General features: G+C 43.8%; 1 protein-coding gene across 2 annotated transcripts in view; it reads right to left on the reverse strand.

The window, feature by feature from the left end:
* The window catches only part of LOC106592553 (zinc finger protein 385A), a 462,236-nt gene that overhangs the window by 287,051 nt on the left and 150,712 nt on the right, over window positions 1-24,473 (reverse strand). Inside the window, exon 2 of one of the 2 annotated variants that reach the window (XM_045696335.2) lies at window positions 15,582-15,730. In XM_045696335.2, the coding sequence (XP_045552291.1) occupies window positions 15,582-15,730 (149 nt within the window). Of the gene's footprint in view, window positions 1-3,327; window positions 4,440-15,581; window positions 15,731-24,473 lie in introns of those variants that run through there. The other variant, XM_045696336.2, reaches the window with a different exon arrangement.

Consider the following 24,473-nt stretch of genomic DNA (forward strand, 5'->3'; position numbering starts at 1 on the left):
AACACACAGCAGCATACCACACATCTCTCAAACAAACAGCCCAGACAGAAGAATACCACACATCTCTCAAACACACAGCCCAGACAGCAGCATACCACACATCTCTCAAACACACTGCCCAGACAGCGGCATACCACATATCTCTCAAACACACTGCCCAGACAGCGGCATACCACACATCTCTCAAACACACAGCCCAGACAGCGGCATACCACACATCTCTAAAACACACAGCAGCATACCACACATCTCTCAAACAAACAGCCCAGACAGCAGCATACCACACATCTCTCAAACACACTGCACAGACAGCAGCATACCACACATCTCTCAAACACACAGCCCAAACATCAGCATACCACACATCTCTCAAACACACAGCCCAGACAGCAGCATACCACACATCTCTCAAACACACAGCCCAGACAGCAGCATACCACACATCTCTCAAACACACTGCCCAGACAGCGGCATACCACATATCTCTCAAACACACTGCCCAGACAGCGGCATACCACACATCTCTCAAACACACAGCCCAGACAGCGGCATACCACACATCTCTCAAACAAACAGCCCAGACAGCAGCATACCACACATCTCTCAAACACACAGCAGCATACCACACATCTCTCAAACACACTGCACAGACAGCAGCATACCACACATCTCTCAAACACACAGCCCAGACAATAGCATACCACACATCTCTCAAACACACAGCCCAGACAGTGGCATACCACACATCTCTCAAACACACAGCCCAGACAGCAGCATACCATACATCTCTCAAACACACAGCCCAGACAGCAGCATACAACACATCTCTCAAAAACACAGCAGCATACCACACATCTCTCAAACAAACAGCCCAGACAGCAGCATACCACACATCTCTCAAACACACAGCCCAGACAGCAGCATACCACACATCTCTTAAGCACACAGCCCAGACTGCAGCATACCACACATCTCTCAAACACACAGCCCAGACAGCAGCATATCACACATCTCTCAAACACACAGCCCAGACAGCGGCATACCACACATCTCTCAAACACACTGCCCAGACAGCGGCATACCACACATCTCTCAAACACACAGCCCAGACAGCAGCATACCACACATCTCTACAACACTCAGCAGCATACCAAACATCTCTCAAACACACTGCACAGACAGCAGCATACCACACATCTCTCAAACACACCGCCCAGACAATGGCATACCACACATCTCTCAAACACACAGCTCAGACTGTGGCATACCACACATATCTCAAACACACAGCGCAGACAGCTGCATACCACACATCTCTCAAACACACAGCCCAGACAGCAGCATACCACACATCTCTCAAACACACAGCAGCATACCACACATCTCTCAAACACACCGCCCAGACAATGGCATACCACACATCTCTCAAACAAACAGCCCAGACAGAAGCATACCACACATCTCTCAAACACACAGCCCAGACAGCAGCATACCACACATCTCTCAAACACACAGCCCAGACAGCGGCATACCACACATCTCTCAAACACACAGCCCAGACAGCAGCATACCACATATCTCTCAAACACACTGCCCAGACAGCGGCATACCACACATCTCTCAAACACACAGCCCAGACAGCGGCATACCACACATCTCTCAAACACACAGCCCAGACAGCAGCATACCACACATCTCTCAAACACACAGCCCAGACAGCAGCATACCACACATCTCTCAAACACACTGCCCAGACAGCAGCATACCACACATCTCTCAAACACACAGCCCAGACAGCGGCATACCACACATCTCTCAAACACACTGCCCAGACAGCGGCATACCACACATCTCTCAAACACACAGCCCAGACAGCAGCATACCACACATCTCTCAAACAAACAGCCCAGACAGCAGCATACCACACATCTCTCAAACACACTCCAGACAGCGGCATACCACACATCTCTCAAACAAACACCCCAGACAGCAGCATACCAGACATCTCTCAAACACACAGCCCAGACAGCAGCATACCACACATCTCTCAAACACACAGCCCAGACAGCGGCATACCACAGATCTCTCAAACACACAGCCCAGACAGCGGCATACCACACATCTCTCAAACACACAGCAGCTTACCACACATCTCTCAAACAAACAGCCCAGACAGCGGCATACCACACATCTCTCAAACAAACAGCCCAGACAGCAACATACCACACATCTCTCAAACACACAGCCCAGACAGCAGCATACCACACATCTCTCAACCACACAGCAGCATACCACACATCTCTCAAACAAACAGCCCAGACAGCAGCATACCACACATCTCTCAAACACACAGCCCAGACAGCGGCATACCACACATCTTTCAAACACACAGCCCAGACAGCAGCATACCACACATCTCTCAAACACACAGCAGCATACCACACATCTCTCAAACAAACAGCCCAGACAGCAGCATACCACACATCTCTCAAACACACAGCCCAGACAGCAGCATACCACACATCTCTCAAACACACAGCCCAGACAGCGGCATACCACACATCTCTCAAACACACAGCCCAGACAGCAGCATACCACACATCTCTCAAACACACAGCCCAGACAGCGGCATACCACACATCTCTCAAACACACAGCCCAGACAGCAGCATACCACACATCTCTCAAACACACAGCCCAGACAGCGGCATACCACACATCTCTCAAACACACAGCACTAAACATTTGCATGCACCACAATAAGAGCCAACCATTTTTCTCACTTTTCTCTCTCGCTGTGTTTCTTTCTCTCTCTCCACTTCTTTTCTTTCTGTCTCTCTTTCTTTCTATTTCTCATCCTCCTTCACTCTATCTGTCTCTCTCCCCTCTCTCTCTCTGAAGTGTGCATCTATCATTGCAGTGAAAGATGAAATGTTTCAGCTGTGGCGCTAAACAAAAAATCCAACTATACAGTGCTCTGTTTCATGCTGTGACAAGAGGAGCAACAACTCCACCATGCCAGATGAAACATCCTTTGAAGCTCAACGTGTGTGTGTGTGTGTGTGTGTGTGTGTGTGTGTGTGTGTGTGTGTGTGTGTGTGTGTGTGTGTGTGTGTGTGTGTGTGTGTGTGTGTGTGTGTGTGTGTGTGTGTGTGTGTGTGTGTGTGTGTGTGTGTGTGTGTGTGTGTGTGTGTGTGGTGTGTGTGTGTGCTGAAGTTTCTGCTTTTGAGTCCTGCCCAGGCTTAGAGTATCTCAACATGAAATCACTCCCCTCTGTCCCATATCTCTCTGTATTCAACACTACTGCTGCTTCTGGTTCTATACTCACCCTCGTCTCCTGTTCTGAGTCGGCTGGATCTTTAAGCTGCGTGGTTCCAGAGACACACTGAGGGAGTCTGTCTCTTCACTCTGGTATAAGCTCAGTAGCTAATGTATCTAGTGGTGCTTTCCATCCATCTCTCTCTCTTTTCTTCCTTTCTGTCTTTTATCCGTCTGTCTTGTGTCTCTATGTAGCTCCAGTGTTTGAAGTAGTCGTTTTTGCCATAAGGAACGTCTCTGTTCTTTCTCTACTGACACATCACCTAGCTAGCAAGTGTCTGTCTTATCTACTCCTCAGCCTCTCTCTCTCACTCTGTTTCACTCAGTCACTCTGTCTTACTCACTCACTCTGTCTCTCTCTCTCTGTTTCACTCACTCACTCACTCTGTCTCACTCACTCATTCTGTTTCACTCACTCACTCTGTTTCACTCACTCACTCTGTCTCACTCACTCACTCTGTCTCACTCACTCACTCTGTCTCACTCACTCTGTCTCACTCACTCAGTCTCACTCACTCACTCTGTCTCACTCACTCACTCTGTCTCACTCACTCACGCTGTCTCACTCACTCACGCTGTCTCACTCACTCTGTCTCACTCACTCACTCTGTTTCACTCACTCACTCACGCACTCTCTCTCACCCCCCCCTCTCTCTCAGTCTGTCTCACTCAAGCACTCTCTCTCTCTCACACACACACACACACACACACTCTCTCTCTCTCTCTCCATCCCATGCAAACTCCTCCAATCTGTCCAGATGCAGCCTATCCTGTGCTACTAACCACCAACTGTTGTAAACACATCGCCATGTGATGCACAAGCACTCTCAGAGAAACCTCATTACACACATCAGAACGCATCTAGTGTGTCCCCCAAATGGCAGCCTATTCCCTTTATAGTGCACTACTTTTGAACATAGGGTCCTAACCCCAAATGGAATGACTCCACTAGAGTCCATTGGATTGCATTCCACTTAATTTACATAAGTGCTAAATCATAGTCTGTTTCATGGTCATTTGGGGGAATATTCATCAGGAGGTCTCGGAAGAGGGGCAGGATTATATGAACCATGTGAGATTAGACCTTCCACAGTTTAGACAGATATAGAGAGCACCTGAGGCTATAGTATTAGAGAAAGTAGTTTGAAGGGAGAGAGGGTGGGACAGAGAGAGAGAGAGAGAGAGAGAGAGGGGGGCAGAGAGAGAGGGGGGCAGAGAGAGAGAGAGAGGGGAGAGAGTGAGAGGGGGGGAGAGAGAGAGGGGAGAGAGGGGAGAGAGAGGAGAGAGAGGGGAGAGAGAGAGGAGAGAGAGGGAGAGGGAGAGGGAGAGGGAGAGGGAGAGAGAGAGAGAGAGAGAGGGAGAGGGCGAGGGAGAGAGAGAGAGAGAGAGAGAGAGAGAGAGAGAGAGAGAGAGAGAGTGTGTCAGCGAGAGAGAGAGAGAGAGAGAGAGAGTGTCAGCGAGAGAGAGGGGGAGGTGCAGGTGGGGACTGCAGCAGGTAAGAATCAACAAGTCTACACATGGCTCTCATGATCAGACAGCTTCATTGGAAATTCCTGAATCTGCCACCTGAGCGAGACAAGTGTGTTTGTATGTGTGTGTGTGTGTGTGTGTGTGTGTGTGTGTGTGTGTGTGTGTGTGTGTGTGTGTGTGTGTGTGTGTGTGTGTGTGTGTGTGTGTGTGTGTGTGTCTGTGTGTGTGCGTGCGTGCGTGTGTGTGTGTGTGCGTGCGTGCATGGGACACCTACCCACCTCAGACTACCCCAGCCTTTAACCTAGTACCACCAGTAGCAGCTGCTGCTGATAAATGATGCAGTGTAGCTTGTCAGTGTCTCAGGGCACACTGGGCCAGACAGGCACCCAGACAGGCACCCAGACAGGCACCCAGCCAGGTGTAGAACAAATCACATTGTAGAGAGGCATTCAAGTTACAGGGCTTTGGGAGAAGACAGCCAGGCAGACTATATAACAACAGAGACTATGAAGAAGTATTTTTTCATTTAGCCTTCAGCTATCTCCTCAGACGTATTGAGATCCTGCTTAATTTAAGTTACCAGCACAAAGAGCAATAAAAATACATCAAATCAAATTGTCTTTGTCACATGCACTGAACACAACACCTTACCGTGAAATGCTTATTGACAAGCCCTTAACCAACAATGTAGTTTTAAGAAAATAGAGTTATGAAAATATTTACTAAATAAAGTAAAAAGTTTAAAATAAAATAAAAGTAACCCAATAAAATAACATTAATTAAGATATAGACGGGGGGGGGGGGGGGGTTGATCAATGCAAATAGTCTGGGTGGCCATTTGATTATATACATGCTTAAGTAGTAAACCAAGGTAGTAAACCACCTACAGGCTACTGTACCATCACTGGAAGGCTTAAGATTTGGTATCTCTCTCTCCCTAAATGTGACACTATCTCTCAACTCTCAAAGTAACCACTAAAACGAATTTACTACTAACTGATGCCATGCTTTTATTTTTGCTGCTTTTAGTAATGCAGTGATTGGGGACATTGCCCTGTGCAGGGTGCCGTCTTTCAGCTGAGAATTTAAACAGGTGTCCTGACTTTCTGAGGTCATTAAAGATCCCATTGCACTTATCATAAGAGTAGGGGTGTTAACCCCGGTGTCCTGACTAAATTCCCAATATGGCCCTCATACCATCACGGCCACCTAATCATCCCCGGCTTCCAATTGGCTCCTTCATCCCCCTGCTCTCCCCTGAAACTATTCCCCAGGTCGTTGTTGTAAATGATGTGTTCTCAGTCAACTTACCTGGTTAAATAAATAAAATAGGCCTAAACGTTAGCCAGCTATAACGACAATCGGACAGTCACCAAGGATCGTTTTTAAAAGTCACCCACATGATTGTTTAATTAATATGGTTGAACTGTCAATGAGAAAAATATATATAATGACCACAACAAACTATTTTCTACTGATCTCCTTTCACTGAGCAAGAAAACATGTCTCTCTCTCTCTCATTGATCCTATACGTACTGTTGTGCTATAATGGGCTATATGTACTGTTGTGCTATAATGGGTATATGTACTGTTGTGCTATAATGGGCTATATGTACTGTTGTGCTATAATGGGCTATATGTACTGTTGTGCTATAATGGGTATATGTACTGTTGTGCTATAATGGGCTGTATGTACTGTTGTGCTATAATGGGCTATATGTACTGTTGTGCTATAATGGGCTATATGTACTGTTGTGCTATAATGGGCTATATGTACTGTTGTGCTATAATGGGTATATGTACTGTTGTGCTATAATGGGCTGTATGTACTGTTGTGCTATAATGGCTATATGTACTGTTGTGCTATAATGGCCTATATGTACTGTTGTGCTATAATGGGCTATATGTACTGTTGTGCTATAATGGGCTATATGTACTGTTGTGCTATAATGGGCTATATGTACTGTTGTGCTATAATGGGCTATATGTACTGTTGTGCTATAATGGGCTATATGTACTGTTGTGCTATAATGGGCTGTATGTACTGTTGTGCTATAATGGCTATATGTACTGTTGTGCTATAATTGCCTATATGTACTGTTGTGCTATAATGGGCTATATGTACTGTTGTGCTATAAGGGCTATATGTACTGTTGTGCTATAATGGGCTGTATGTACTGTTGTGCTATAATGGGCTATATGTACTGTTGTGCTATAATGGCCTATATGTATGTACAGGCCAAGACGGACCCTTTCATATGCAACTAGAAGCCTCTATGGCAGTAGCAACAACACATGTATTGCACTGCCATAGACACAATGTAAAACCAAAACAGTTCAACAACTTCTAGACAACATTCTAGACCCCACAGACTCCCTTCCCAACGGTTCCAAATAAAATACCTGTTTATTACCTGTCCGAGCGAATCCTCGTCAATGTCACTGTCTGTCACTCAGCACTCCATTGTCTTTTAGTGCACACAATAGAGTAATCCGTTTCGTAATGGTCCCTAATATGTAGTTGGTAAGGTCAAGTTGTCCTCTCCAAGCCTCTGCAACATCACCATCTACTGGTCAGCAGCAGTTAAAACTACTCGACTCTGAAGTATGGAGGCGTCAATAGATCCCACTGGAAAAATATTGATATCCACCGTGCTAAATAGGAGCACTGGGAACTGAGAGTCAGCAGGGTGTTTCACAGTCCTGAACCACACGGAGCCAAACTGAACTGAGAGTCAGCAGGGTGTTTCACAGTCCTGAACCACACGGAGCCAAACTGAACTGAGAGTCAGCAGGGTGTTTCACAGTCCTGAGCCGCATGGAGCCAAACTGAACTGAGAGTCAGCAGGGTGTTTCACAGTCCTGAACCGCACGGAGCCAAACTGAACTGAGAGTCAACAGGGTGTTTCACAGTCCTGAACCGCACGGAGCCAAACTGAACTGAGAGTCAGCAGGGTGTTTCACAGTCCTGAACCGCACGGAGCCAAACTTAACTGAGAGTCAGCAGGGTGTTTCACAGTCCTGAACCGCACGGAGCCAAACTGAACTGAGAGTCAGCAGGGTGTTTCACAGTCCTGAACCGCACGGAGCCAAACTGAACTGAGAGTCAGCAGGGTGTTTCACGGTCCTGAACCACATGGAGCCAAACTGAACTGAGAGTTAGCAGGGTGTTTCACAGTCCTGAACCGCACGGAGCCAAACTGAACTGAGAGTCAGCAGGGTGTTTCACAGTCCTGAGCCGCACGGAGCCAAACTGAAATGAGCAGGCCTGTGAGATGTAAATATCTATGTTGCTATGCTATGTGCCAACACTCCACTATGTTGCTATGCTATGTGCCAACACTATACTATGTTGCTATGCTTTGTCACAACACTATGCTATGTTGCTATGCTATGTCCCAACACTCTACTATGTTGCTATGCTTTGTCACAACACTATGCTTTGTTGCTATGCTATGTCCCAACACTCTACTATGTTGCTATGCTTTGTCACAACACTATACTATGTTGCTATGCTATGTCCCACCACTATATTATGTTGCTATTCTATGTCCCAACACTATACTATGTTGCTATGCTATGTCCCAACACTATACTATGTTGCTATGCTTTGTCACAACACTATGCTATATTGCTATGCTATGTCCCAACACTATACTATGTTGCTATGCTATGTGCCAACACTATACTATGTTGCTATGCTATGTCCCAACACTATACTATGTTGCTATGCTTTGTCACAACACTATGCTATATTGCTATGCTTTGTCCCACCTCTATATTATGTTGCTATTCTATGCCCCAACACTATACTATGTTGCTATGCTATGTGCCAACCCTATACTATGTTGCTATGCTTTGTCACAACACTATGCTATATTGCTATGCTATGTCCCAACACTATACTATGTTGCTATGCTATGTGCCAACACTATACTATGTTGCTATGCTATGTGCCAACACTATACTATGTTGCTATGCTATGTCCCAACACTATACTATGTTGCTATGCTATGTGCCAACACTATACTATGTTGCTATGCTATGTGCCAACACTATACTATGTTGCTATGCTATGTGCCAACACTATACTATGTTGCTATGTCCCAACACTATACTATGTTGCTATGCTATGTGCCAACACTATACTATGTTGCTATGCTATGTGCCAACACTATACTATGTTGCTATGCTTTGTCACAACACTATGCTATGTTGCTATGCTATGTCCCAACACTCTACTATGTTGCTATGCTTTGTCACAACACTATGCTTTGTTGCTATGCTATGTCCCAACACTCTACTATGTTGCTATGCTTTGTCACAACACTATACTATGTTGCTATGCTATGTCCCACCACTATATTATGTTGCTATTCTATGTCCCAACACTATACTATGTTGCTATGCTATGTCCCAACACTATACTATGTTGCTATGCTTTGTCACAACACTATGCTATATTGCTATGCTATGTCCCAACACTATACTATGTTGCTATGCTATGTGCCAACACTATACTATGTTGCTATGCTATGTCCCAACACTATACTATGTTGCTATGCTTTGTCACAACACTATGCTATATTGCTATGCTTTGTCCCACCTCTATATTATGTTGCTATTCTATGCCCCAACACTATACTATGTTGCTATGCTATGTGCCAACCCTATACTATGTTGCTATGCTTTGTCACAACACTATGCTATATTGCTATGCTATGTCCCAACACTATACTATGTTGCTATGCTATGTGCCAACACTATACTATGTTGCTATGCTATGTGCCAACACTATACTATGTTGCTATGCTATGTGCCAACACTATACTACGTTGCTATGTCCCAACACTATACTATGTTGCTATGCTATGTACCAACACTATACTATGTTGCTTTTCTATGTACCAACACTATACTATGTTGCTATGCTATATACCAACACTATACTATGTTGCTACGTCCCAACACTATACTATGTTGCTTTTCTATGTACCAACACTATACTATGTTGCTTTTCTATGTACCCTCACTATACTATGTTGCTATGCTATATACCAACACTATACTATGTTGCTACGTCCCAACACTGTACTATGTTGCTATTCTATGTGCCAACACTATATGATGTTGCTGTTTTGCAATCACAGACTGGAACATGTTCCGGTATTCTTCCGATGGCATTGAGGAGTACACCACATCAGTCACTGGCTTTATCAATAAGTGCATCGAGGACGTTGTCCCCCAGTGACTGTACGTACATACCCCTACCAGAAGCCATGGATTACAGGCTTCATTCGCACTGAGCTAAAGGGTAGAGCTGCCGCTTTCAAAGTGCAGGACTCTAACCCGGAGCTTATAAGAAATCCTGCTATGCCCTAGGACGAACCATCAAACAGGCAAAGCGTCAATACAGGGCTAAGATTGAATCATACTACACCGGCTCCGACACTCGTCTTATGTGGCAGTGCTTGCAAATTATTACAGACTACAAAGGGAAGCACAGCCGCGAGCTGCTTAGCGACACGAGCCTACCAGATGAGCTAAATCACTTCTATGCTCGCTTCGAGGCAAGCAACACTGAGGCATGCATGAGAGCATCAGCTGTTCCGGACGACTGTGTGATCACGCTCTCCGTAGCCGACATGAGTAAGACCTTTAAACAGGTCAACATTCACAAGGCTGCGGGGCCAGAAGGATTACCAGGACGTGTGCTCCGGGCATGTGCTGACCAACTGGCAGGTGTCTTCATTGACATTTTCATAATGTCGCTGATTGAGTCTGTAATACCAACATGTTGCAAGCAGACCACCATAGTCCCTGTGTCCAAGAACACAAAGGCAACCTGCCTAAATGACTACAGACCCGTAGCACTCACGTCCGAAGCCATGAAGTGCTTTGAAAGGCTGGTAATAACTCACATCAACACCATTATCCCAGAAACCCTAGACCCACTCCAATTTGCATACCGCCCAAACAGATCCACAGATGATGCAATCTCTATTGCACTCCCCACTGCCCTTTCCCACCTGGACAAAAGGAACACCTATGTGAGAATGCTATTCATTGACTACAGCTCAGCGTTCAACACCATAGTACCCTCAAAGGTCATCACTAAGCTTAGGATCCTGGGACTAAACACCTCCCTCTGCAACTGGATCCTGGACATCCTGACGGGCTTCCCCCAGGTGGTGAGGGTAGGTAGCAACACATCAGCCACGCTGACCCTCAACACTGGAGCACCCCAGGGGTGCGTGCTCAGTCCCCTCCTGTACTCCCTGCTCACCCACGACTGCATGGCCAGGCACGACTCCAACACCATCATTAAGTTTGCAGACGACACAACAGTGGTAGGCCTGATCACCGACAACGACGAGACAGCCTATAGGGAGGAGGTCAGAGACCTGGCCGGGTGGTGCCAGAATAACAACCTATCCCTCAACGTAACCAAGATTAAGGAGATAATTGTGGACAACAGGAAAAGGAGGACCGAGCACGCCCCCATTCTCATCGACGGGGCTGTAGTTTAGCGGGTTGAGAGCTTCACGTTCCTTGGTGTCCACATCACCAACAAACTAGAATGGTCCAAACACACCAAGACAGTCGTGAACAGGGCACGACAAAGCCTATTCCCCCTCAGGAAACTAAAAAGATTTGGCATGGGTCCTGAGATCCTATGTGCCAACACTATACTATGTTGCTATGTCCCCACACTATACTATGTTGCTATGCTATGTCCCAACACTATACTATGTTGCTATGCTATGTCCCAACGCTGTACTATGTTGCTTTGTTATCTGCTAACACTATACTATGTTGCTATGCTATGTCCCAACACTATACTATGTTGCTATGCTATGTCCCAACACTATACTATGGTGCTATTCTATGTCCCAACACTATACTATGTTGCTGTGCTATGTCCCAACACTATACTATGTTGCTATGCTACAGTATGTCCCGAGCCAGCTGGAGAGCCAAGTATACAGGTAGAGTTGACAAACAAACAGCTGGTGTGAGAGGGCCCTTATTACCCCACATAAAGTCCAGGGCCCAGGGTCTATTCACAAAGAGTCTCAGAGTACTGATACAGGATCAATTTAGCCTTTTAGATCATAATGAATATGATTATATTGACAGGGGGGAGCTGATCCTAGATCACTCCTACTCTGAAAAGCTCTATGAAAAAGGGCCACGATATGGGATGTGTTTAGTCTTTTAGATCATTATTAATATGATGTATTTATAAAAATCAGAGGTCTGCACTCGTACTCAGTTTGAGATGCTTTTTTAGTATGTTCCCAGACCAGTCTAGAACAATCCAGTTCTATTCATTCTGCTGAACAACAGAACACACTGTAATGTTTATAATGCATTTCCTAATCGGCCATCATGAGAATGCAATGCACAGCGATGTTGAATAATATGCTGAGTGTGATGAAATGCTAAATATCCTCCTAATCAAAATGATAGCCCATAACTTGCAGCCCGGAGTTGGAGAAGTATACCTTCTCTTTGAAATGCTTTAGCTGAGCTTGATTGAGTTTGTCTGGGGAACTGGAACCAATAGAATAGTCCCAGAAGTGTATACCCTGCCCACCTGGCACTCCACGCAGGCAAAAGGTAACGCTGATAGTAATTTAAAGATTTCAAGTAGTATTTGAACACAGGTCTGGCCTGAGGACACAGAGGCACAGGCAGCCCAATTCTTTTGACCAATCAGATCAGCTTTGAAAAAGAGCGTGTGATTGGTCAAAAGACCAAATAGTGGAAAAAAATATCAGAATTGGGCTGCCTCTGTAGATGCCACCTAGGATAGAATGTCACCTTTCCAACAAGTCAGTTCGTCAAATTTCTGCCCTGCTAGAACTGCTCCAGTCAACTGCAAGTTCTGTTATTGTGAAGTGGAAAAGTCTAGGAGCAACAACAGCTCAGCCGCGAAGTGGTAGGCCACACAAGCTCACAGAACGGGACCGTCAAATGCTGAAGTGCGTAAAAATCGTCTGTCCTCGGTTACAACACTCACTACCGAGTTCCAAACTGCCTCTGGAAGCAACGTCAGCACAATAACTGTTCGTTGGGAGCTTCATGAAATGGGTTTCCATGGCCGAACAGTCGCAAATAAGCCTTAGATCACCATGCGCAATACCAAGCCTTGGCCCGGAGTGGTGTAAAGTTCACTGCCATTTGATTCTGGAGCATTGAAAACGCATTCTCTGGCTTGATGAATCACGCTTCACCGTCTGGTAGTCCGGCGGACGAATCTGTGTTAGACGGATGCCAGGAGAATGCTCCCTGCCCCAATGCATAGTGCCAACTGTAAAGTTTGGTGGAGGTGGAATAATGGTCTGAGGCTTTTCATGGTTCGGGCTAGGCCCCTTAGTTCCAGTGAAGGGATATCTCAACGCTACAGCATACAATGACATTCTAGACTATTCTGTAATTCCAACTTTGTGGCAAAAGTTTGGGCATGACAATGCCCCCGTGCACAAAGCGAGGTCCACACAGAAAATGTTTGTTGAGATCGCTGTGGAAGAACTTGACTGGCCTGTACAGAGCCCTGACCTTAACCCCATTGAACACCTTTGGGATGAATTGGAACGCCGACTGCGAGCCAGGCCTAATCGCCTTATCTTGTGGCTGAATTGAAGCAAGTCCCTGCAGCAATGTTCCAACATCTAGTGGAAAGCCTTCCCAGAAGAGTGAAGGCTGTTATAGCAGCAAAGGGGGGGACCAACTCCATAATAATGCCCATGATTTTGGAATGAGATGTTCAGCAAGCAGGTGTCCACATACTTTTGGTCATGTTGTGTGTGTGTGTGTGTGTGTGTGTGTGTGTGTGTGTGTGTGTGTGTGTGTGTGTGTGTGTGTGTGTGTGTGTGTGTGTGTGTGTGTGTGTGTGTGTGTGTGTGTTGAAGTATAAGTACAGCACTATAAAGGAAGATGCTCTTCAGTCCAGTTAGTTTGAAAGATAGTTAACAGGGTAGTTTCCTGATCTTAAGGGATCTGGTAGTTCAGTGTGAGCCAGTAACTACAGCATAGTAAACTCAGCAAAAAAACAAATGTCCTCTCACTGTCAACTGCGTTTATTTTCAGAAAACTTAACATGTGTAAATATTTGTATGAACATAACAAGATGCAACAACTGAGACATAAACTGAACAAGTTCCACAGACATGTGACTAACATAAATTGAATGATGTGTCCCTTAACAAAAAGGGAGTCAAAATCAAAAGTAACAGTCAGTATCTGGTGTGGCCACCAGCTGCATTAAGTACTGCAGTGCATCTCCTCCTCATGGACTTCACCAGATTTTCCAGTTCTTGCTGTGAGATGTTACCCCACTTTTCCACCAAGGCACCTGCAAGTTCCCGTACATTTTTGGAGGGAATGGCCCTAGCCCTCACCCTCCGATCCAACAAGTCCCAGACGTGCTCAATGGGATTGAGATCCGGGCTCTTCGCTGGCCATGGCAGAACACTGACATTCCTGCCTTGCAGGAAATCACACACAGAACAAGCAGTATGGCTGGTGGCATTGTCACGCTGGAGGGTCATTTCAGGATGAGCCTGCAGGAAGGGTACCATATGAGGGAGGAGGATGTCTTCCCTATAACGCACAGCGTTGAGATTGCCAGTAATGACAACAAGCTCAGTCCGATGATGCTGTGACACACCGCCCCAGACCATGACGGACCCTCCACCTCCAAATCGATCCTGCTCCAGAGTACAGGCCTTGGTGTAACGCTCATTCCTTCGACGATAAACGTGAATACGACCATCACCCCTGGCGAGACAAAACCGCGACTCGTCAGTGAAGAGCAATTTTTGCCAGTCCTGTCTGGTCCAGCGACGGTGGGTTTGTGCCCATAGGTGACGTTGTTGCCGGTGATGTCTGGTGAGGACCTGCCTTACAACAGGCTTACAAGCCCTCAGTCCAGCCTCTCTCAGCCTATTGCGGACAGTCTGAGCACTGATGGAGGGATTGTGCGTTCCTGGTGTAACTCGTACAGTTGTTGTTGCCATCCTGTACCTGTCCCGCAGGTGTGATGTTCGGATGTACCGATCCTGTGCAGGTGTTGTTACACGTGGTCTGCCACTGTTAGGACGATCAGCTGTCCGTCTTGTCTCCCTGTAGCGCTGTCTTAGGCATCTCACAGTACGGACATTGCAATTTATTGCCCTGGCCACATTTGCAGTCCTCATGCCTCCTTGCAGCATGTCTAAAGCACGTTCACTCAGATGAGCAGGGACCCTGGGCAGCTTTCTTTTGGTGTTTTTCAGAGTCCGTAGAAAGGCCTCTTTAGTGTTCTAAGTTTTCATAACTGTGACCTTAATTGCCTACCGTCTGTAAGCTGTTAGTGTCTTAACGACCGTTCCACAGGTGCATGTTCATTAGTTGTTTATGGTTCATTGAACAAGCATGGGAAACAGTGTTTAAACCCTTTACAGTGAAGATCTGTGAAGTTATTTGGATTTTTACAAATTATCTTTTAAAGACAGGGTCCTGAAAAAGGGACGTTTCATTGTTTGCTGAGTTTACATCCATGTGTACATGTTGTCTTTTGAGTGTTGGTGTGGAGTGTGTGTGGTCTGTGTGTGTGGAGTGTGTGTGGTGTGTGTGTTTGTGCATGTGTATCTGCGTTAGTATCTGTGGGTATGTGTATGCTGTGTGTGTGTGTGTGTGTGTGTGTGTGTGTGTGTGTGTGTGTGTGTGTGTGTGTGTGTGTGTGTGTGTGTGTGTGTGTGTGTGTGTGTGTGTGTGTGTACTCATGATGTTGTATACAGTACTCACAGTGTTGAAGTTGTGAAACAGGCCCATGCTGTGTTGTGGTGGAGCTGTGTCCATGGGGAACTGGAGGAAGGGCTTCATATCCAGGTGTGGCTGGATCATAGTGGGGGTCCGCAGGAATGCAGGCACTGCCCCTGCACGGTTTAAACCTCCTACAGAGGGAGGGACATGGTCAAAATACACACACGGAATAGTACAGATCCATTCTCCCAAACATGGCAGGAATCTCCATCAACTGCAGCAAAGAAAATAGTGGGCTATAATAACTCACTCACTATCATAGAATAAGGGGAAACACACAGGCACACATTTGTGAATAACAGTCACATGTCACATTAGGGATTGTCCTCTAAAACCTTTCCAGTGGAAAAAGTGGGGAGAGAAATGAAGCCAGCATATCTTGAAAGGACAAGTCAGTGTTTCATTTGAAGGGGCTGCCAGTGTCAGGCAGTGGTTCTGAAACATCATTGTTTCTATCTCTCTCTCTGCACCTCTCTTAATCTGTCGACCCCCTATCTCTCGCTCATTCTCTGCCTCTCAATTCAAATCAATGGGCTTCATTGGCATGGGAAACATATGTTAAGATTGCCAAAGGAAGTGAAGTAGATAATATACAAAAGTGAAATAAACAAAAAAAATAATTAACAGTAAACATTACACTCACAGAATTTCCAAAAGAAAAAAGACATTACAAATGTCATATTATGTATATATACAGTGTTGTAATGATGTACAAATGGTTAAAGTACAAAAGGGAAAATAAATAAGCATAAATATGGGTTGTATTTACAATGGTGTTTGTTCTTCACTGGTTGACCTTTTCTTGTGGCAATAGGTCAGAAATCTTGCTGCTGTGATGGCACACAGTGGTATTTCACCCAATAGATATGGGAGTTTATGAAAATCTGGTTTGTTTTTTGAATTCTTTGTGAAGCTGTGTAATCTGAGGGAAATATGTGTCTCTAATATGGTCATACATTGGGCAGGAGGTTAAGAAGTGCAGCTCAGTTTCCACCTCATTTTGTGGGCAGTGTGCACATAGCCTGTCTTCTCTTGAGAGCCCGGTCTGCCTACGGCGGCCTTTCTCAATGACAAGGCTATGCTCACTGAGTCTGTACATAGTCAAAGCTTTTCTTAAGTTTGGGTCAGTCACACTGGTCAGGTATTCTGCCACTGTGTGCTCTCTGTTTAGGGCCAAACGGCATTCTAGTTTGCTCAGTTTTTTTGTTCATTATTTCCGATGTGTCAAGAAATTATCTTTTTTGTTTTCTCATGATTTGGTTGGGTCTAATTGTTTTGCTGTTCTGGGGCTCTGTTCACAAACACAAACAGACCCCACAGAGCCCCAGGACCAGCTTGCTTAGCGGACTCTTCTCCAGGTTCATCTCTCTATAGGTGATGGCTTTGTTATGGAAGGTTTGGGAATCGCTTCCTTTTAGGTGGTTGTAGAATTTAACGACTCTTTTCTGGATTTTGATAATTAGCGGGTATCGGCCTAATTCTGCTCTGCATGCATTATTTGGTGTTCTGCATTGTACACGGAGGACGTTTTGCAGAATTCTGCATGCAGAGTCTCAATTTGGTGTTTGTCCCATTTTGTGAGTTCTTGGTTGGTGAGCAGTCCCCGACCTCACAATCATAAATGGTAATGAGTTCTATAAATGTTTCAAGTAATTTTAGCCAGTTCCTATTTGGTATGTCAAATTTGATGTTCCTTTTGATGGCATAGAATGCCCTTCTTGCCTTGTCTCTCAGATCGTTCACAGCTTTGTGGATGTTAGCTGTGGCTCAGATGTTTAGGCAAAGGTATATATCGTTTTTTGTGGGCTCTATGGCAATGGTGTCTAGATTAAATTTGTATTTGTGGTCCTGGCGACTTGACCTTTTTTGGAACACCATTACTTTGGTCTTACTGAGATTTACTGTCAGGTCCCAGGTCTGGCAGAATCTGTGCAGAAGATCTAGGTGCTGCTGTAGGCCCTCCTTGGTCGTGGACAGAAGCACCAGATCATCAGCAAACAGTAGACATTTGACTTCAGATTCTAGTAGGGTGAGGTCGGGTGCTGCAGACTGTTCTAGTGCCCTCGCCAATTCATTGATATACATGTTGAAGAGGGTGTGGCTTAAGCTGCATCCCTGTCTCACCCCATGGCCCTATGGGAAAAATGTGTGTATTTTTTGGCTATTTTAACCGCACGCTTGTTGTTTGTGTACATGGATTTTATAATGTCGTATTATTTCCCCCCAACACCACTTTCCATCAATTTGTATAGCAGACTCTAGCAGGCTTTTTTGAAAACAACAAAGCATGAGAAGTCTTTGCCTTTTTTTTGGTTTGTTTGTTTGTCAATTAGGGTGTGCAGGGTGAATACATGGTCTGTCGGACCGTGTATATGGTAAAATGCCAATTTGACATTTGCTCAGTACGTTGTTTTCACTGAGGAAATGTACAGAGTCTGCTGTTAATGATAATGCAGAGGATTTTCCCTTCCCTATCAAATCAAAACATTTCAAGCAGACAACCTAAGAAAATTAACAACAATGACAAATGGTTTGATGAAGAATGCAAAAAGCTAAGGAAGAAATTGAGAAACCTGTCCTACCAAAAATATAGAGACCCAGAAAACCTGAGCCTACACCTTCACTATAGTGAATCATTAAAACAATAAACATATACACTACGGAAAAAGAAGGACCAGCACGTCAGAAATCATCTCAATGTAGTTGACGAATCCATAGAATCTAACCACTTCCGGAAAATTGGAAAACACTAAACAAACAAAAACACAAAGGTATCTATCCAAAACGGTGATCAACCACTTCTCCAATTGTTGGGGCTCTATAACAAAGAACAAACAACAAAGACATATACATGATCAAATACAAATATTAGAATCAACTATTAAAGACTTCCAGATCCCACTGGATTCTCCAATTACCTTGAATAAACAACAGGACAAAATACAAACCTTGCAACCCAAAAAGGACTGCGGTGTTGATGCTATCCTAAATGAAATGATAAAATATACAGACCACGAATTTCAATTGGCTATACTTTAACTTTTTAACATTATCCTTACAGTGCCTTCGAAAAGCATTCAGACCCCTTGACTTTTTCCCCATTTTGTTACATTACAGCTTTCTTCTAAATCGTTTTTTCTCCTCATCAATCTACACACAATACCCCATAATGACAAAGCAAGAACAGGTTTTTAAGAAACATTTTCCTAATAAAAATATCACATTTACATAAGTATTCAGACCTTTTACTCAGTTCTTTGTTGAAGCACCTTAGGCAGCGATTACCAGTGGTGGAAAAAGTACCCAATTGTAATACTTGAGTAAATGTAAAGATACTTTAATAGAAAATTCCTCAAGTAAAAGTGAAAGTCATTCAGTAAAATAGTACTTGAGTAAAAGTTTAAAAGTTTTTGGTTTTAAATATACTTAAGTATCAAAAAGAAAACTAAGAGTATAAATCATTTAAAATCACTTATTTTAAGCAAACCAGATGGCACAATTGTGTTTTCTTTTTTTCTGATAACCAGCATCCCGGAGTCGCCTCTTCACTGTTGACATTGAGGCTAGTGTTTTGTGGGTAATATTTAATGAAGCTGCCAGTTGAGGACTTGTGAGGCATCCGTTTCGCAAACTAGACACTCTAATGTACTTGTCCTCGTGCTCAGTTGTGCCCTGGGGCCTACCACTCCTCTTTCTATTCTGGTTAGTTTGCGCTGGTTAGTTAGCTACCAGTTTGCGCTGTTCTGTGAAGGGCATAGGACACAGCGTTGTACGAGATATTCAGTTTCTTGGCAATTTCTCGCATGGAATAGCCTTAATTTCTCAGAACAAGAATAGACTGATGAGTTTCAGAAGAACGTTTTTTGTTTCTGGCAATTTTGAGCCTGTAATCGAACCCACAAATGCTGATGCTCCAGATACTCAACTAGTCTAAAAAAGGCAATTTTATTGCTTATTTAATCAGAACAACCGTTTTCAGCTGTGCTAACATAATTGCAAAAGGGTTTTCTAATGATCAATTAGCCTTTTAAAATGATAAACTTGGATTAGCTAACACAACGTGCCATTGGAACACAGGAGTGATGGTTGCTGATAATGGGCCTCTGTACGCCTATGTAGATATTCCATTAAAAAATCTGCGGTTTCCAGTTACAATAGTCATTTACAACATTAACGTCTACACTGTATTTCCGATCTATTTGGTGTTATTTTAATGGACAAAACAAGGACATTTCTAAGTGACCTCAAACTTTTGAACGGAAGTGGAACATCTTTGTAAGACAAAAATAATTGTGTTCCAAAAAAGGTCCAGTTGCCAGAACCACAAATACAAATTCCATCTAGAAACTGTTGCCCTAGAGCACACAAAAAAACGATATATACCTCAGAGCCACAGGTAACTTCCACAAAGCTGTGAATGATCTGAGTGACAAGGCAAGAAGGGCTTTCTGTGCCATCTAAAGGAACATCAAATTCGACCTACCAATTGGGTTCTGGCTAAAAATACTTGAATCAGTTATTTAAATAACCCATTGCCCTTCATGGTTGTGAGGTCTGGGGTCCGCTCACCAACCAAGAATTCACAAAATGTGAAAAAGACCAAATTGAGACTCTACATGCAGAATTCTGTAAAAATATCCTTAGTGTAAAACACCAAATAATGCATGCAGAGCAGTAATAGGCCGATACAAGCTAGTCATCAAAATACAGAAAAGAGCCGCTACAACCAACTAAAAGGAAGCGATTTCCAAACCTTCCATAACAAAGCCATCACCTACAGAGAGATGAACCTGGAGAAGAGTCCCCTAAGCAAGCTGGTCGTGGGGCTCTGTTCACAAACACAAACACACCCCACAGAGCCCCAGGACAGTAACACAATTTGACCCAACCAAACCATGAGAAAACAAAATGATGATTACTTGACACATTGGAAAGAATTAACCAAAAAACAGATCAAACTAGAATGCTATTTTGCCCGAAACAGAGAGTACACAGTGGCAGAATACCTGACCACTGTGACTGACCCAAACTTAAGGAAAGATTTGACTCTGTACAGACTCAGTGAGCATAGCTTTGCTATTGATAGAGGCAGACCTGGCTCTCAAGAGAAGACAGGCTATGTGAACACTGAGTGTAATGTAATGTTTACTGTTAAGTTTTTCATTGTTCATTTCACTTTTGTTTATTATCTATTTTACATGCTTTGGCAATGTAAACATATGTTTCCCATGCCAGTAAAGCCTTTAAATTTTATTTAATTAAGTGAGAGAAAGTGCCAAAGAGAAAGAAAGAGAGAGCGAGAGATTAGTGTAAAAGTGAGAGACAGTTGGGGCTCATTTGAAAAGTACTGTGAGACTTTGGGAATGTGCTGTCTCAGCCAAAGCCCAGCTCCTGCTTGCCTCTGCTCTGTGCTCCGTGTCCACCTGGGCGCTCGGTGCATCTGTAAACCCCAGGGCTGAGTTGCTGAGGCCTGCCTCATTGCCTCCCATTAGGCATGCGTGGCTGTTCTCTAACACACACACGGAACACAACAAACACACACCTGCGTGCATACGCACACACACTTAAAATCACTCAAGCACTCACATTCAGACAGTTTCTCGATGAGTTACTGGTGTTAGAGACACAATCAGTCTCTCTCTGGTGGTAGACACTGCTGGTGCTCCCATAATCATCCTCTTCACTGAGTCTCTCAGTGAGCACAACAACAGAGTTGTTTGTAATGAATGCCAGAATGAATGCCTAAACTTAACCTTAGAAATGTTAAGTTTATGGACAAACATCAAATTCTGAAGTGAGACTCTGAGAGCTTGTTGAGGGAATAGTGTCTATGCTAGGGCTGTTGTGGTGACCAAATTACCGCCACACCAACCGTCACCAGTCATGAAGGCAGTCAAATTCCACAGCAATTAGGCTTCTCCAAGCTCTTAAGCTGGTCATTAGTAGCCTACCAAACCTACTAACTGCCTCATGTTGTGCAACATTTCTATAGGCTATGGAATTGCGTGAGAAAACAGAGTGATGTCCTCTACTAAAAAGAAGAGGATTTCATTAGCTTTCTATAGGCTAGGCCTACTATATTTATTTCTCTATCCTAATATTAAGCACATTGCTTCTCTTTACAACAGGGGTATAGCCTACCTGTCTGGCATGACAATAAACCACGGGGAAAAACATCCTCCATTCGCTATTTAAGTGCATAGATGACATGTATTTTTTCCCGCTGCCCCTGTTTCGATACAGGCACAAGCATTTCGCTACACCTGCATTAACATCTGCTAACCATGTGTATGTGACAAATACCATTTGATTTGATTTTGATTTGATAATGGTCCAGTCTAAATCAAAACAAATGTCACACATATATGTTATAGTATATGTAAAGACAAGATTAAATCAAGAATAGTCTGATGGGTGACAATATTAGCCTATCACTTGGGAATTATATATTATCACTTGTGAATGATGCCCAGCATAAGAAACAATGCCTTTTTTGGGGACTTGTTGGAATCATAGTCGCACACCTCATGTAGCTTAGCCCATAGTCCTATATGTTTTAATAAGGTTAGTATCACACCTCATGTAGCCTAGCCCATAGTCCTATATGTTTAATAAGGTTAGTATCACACCTCATGTAGCCTAGCCCATAGTCCTATATGTGTAATAAGGTTAGTATCACACCTCATGTAGCCTAGCCCATAGTCCTATATGTTTAATAAGGTTAGTAGCACACCTCATGTAGCCTAGCCCATAGTCCTATATGTGTAATAAGGTTAGTATCACACCTCATGTAGCCTAGCCCATAGTCCTATATGTTTAATAAGGTTAGTATCACACCTCATGTAGCCTAGCCCATAGTCCTATATGTTTAATAAGGTTAGTATCACACCTCATGTAGCCTAGCCCATAGTCCTATATGTTTTAATAAGGTTAGTAGCACACCTCATGTAGCCTAGCCCATAGTCCTATATGTTTAATAAGGTTAGTATCACACCTCATGTAGCCTAGCCCATAGTCCTATATGTTTAATAAGGTTAGTATCACACCTCGTGTAGCCTAGCCCATAGCCCTATATGTTTTAATAAGGTTAGTATCACACCTCATGTAGCCTAGCCCATAGGCCTATATGTTTTAAGGTTTGTATCACAGATAAAGTGGCAAAATAACTTTTTTAAATGAAGCACATTAATCCGCTTGACAAGGGGTGTAAAGCCTAACTGGCATATATGAGTTTGTTGTTAGGAGAAGATAATTTCCACCATAAAAATGCACCTTTATAATAAAACCATTACACAATTTTTCAATTTAAATTACTATACAAAATTCTTGCAACCAATAGAATGTTATATATATGGGGGATACAATCTTCCCAGCTCTGCAGATTTTGCTGTGAGGAGGCAGAGTCATTAGATCATTTATTTTGGTACTGTCCATATGTAGCTCGTTTTTGGTCACAGGTCCAGGAATGTCTGAAGAATTGCCACATTTACCTAGAACTAATGCTACAGATAGCGATACTGGGTGATTTGAAAAGCCATAGTCAATCAATCAATAATATAATAATTATTTTAGCAAAAAAAAATTTTTTTTATTTACAATCTATAAAAGCTATGAGAATAGAAAGGTTAAATACTTTTGTGAAGCATCACTGCACAGTTGAAAAATATATGGCAAAAAGAAATCCAAAATGGATGATGTTGAGAGATAGATGGGAGGGGTTGAATGGAGCTGAAGGGTTGGACCAATAACAAGATAACCAATGTAAACCATACGGGGTCTGTAAAATGTATATAGGTTCAGAACTTTTGTGAAATAGCACAGTTACAAATAGAAATCAAACTGGATGGACATCAGAAATAGAGGAAGGACTAAAAACAAACTAAATATAACTATTGTAAAATAGATTGTGTCTGTAAAATGTGTATAAGATATATAAACTGAAGGTAGAAGCCTAAGTGTTATTGTTTGTTAGTTTACTCCAATTGGGGGAAGGGTGGTAAGGTTTGCGGGGAATAATAAAGGTATATTCTAAAAAAAGTATGTATGTCGATGTATGTATATATCTATATATGTATGCATATGTGTATGTATATGGATATATACTGCTCAAAAAAATAAAGGGAACACTTAAACAACACAATGTAACTCCAAGTCAATCACCACTTCTGTGAAATCAAACTGTCCACTTAGGAAGCAACACTGATTGACAATAAATTTCACATGCTGTTGTGCAAATGGAATAGACAACAGGTGGAAATTATAGGCAATAAGCAAGACACCCCCAATAAAGGAGTGGTTCTGCAGGTGGAGACCACAGACCACTTCTCAGTTCCTATGCTTCCTGGCTGATGTTTTGGTCACTTTTGAATGCTGGCGGTGCTTTCACTCTAGTGGTAGCATGAGACGGAGTCTACAACCCACACAAGTGGCTCAGGTAGTGCAGCTCATCCAGGATGGCACATCAATGCGAGCTGTGGCAAGAAGGTTTGCTGTGTCTGTCAGCATAGTGTCCAGAGCATGGAGGTGCTACCAGGAGACAGGCCAGTACATCAGGAGACGTGGAGGAGGCCGTAGGAGGGCAACAACCCAGCAGCAGGACCGCTACCTCCGCCTTTCTGCAAGGAGGAGCACTGCCAGAGCCCTGCAAAATGACCTCCAGCAGGCCACAAATGTGCATGTGTCTGCTCAAATGGTCAGAAACAGACTCCATGAGGGTGGTATGAGGGCCCGACGTCCACAGGTGGGGGTTGTGCTTACAGCCCAACATCGTGCAGGACGTTTGGCATTTGCCAGAGAACACCAAGATTGGCAAATTCGCCACTGGCGCCATGTGCTCTTCACAGATGAAAGCAGGTTCACACTGAGCACGTGACA

This window comes from Salmo salar, chromosome 15, assembly GCF_965601325.2.
Source record: "Salmo salar chromosome 15, fSalSal1, whole genome shotgun sequence".
NCBI classification, from domain to species: domain Eukaryota; kingdom Metazoa; phylum Chordata; class Actinopteri; order Salmoniformes; family Salmonidae; genus Salmo; species Salmo salar.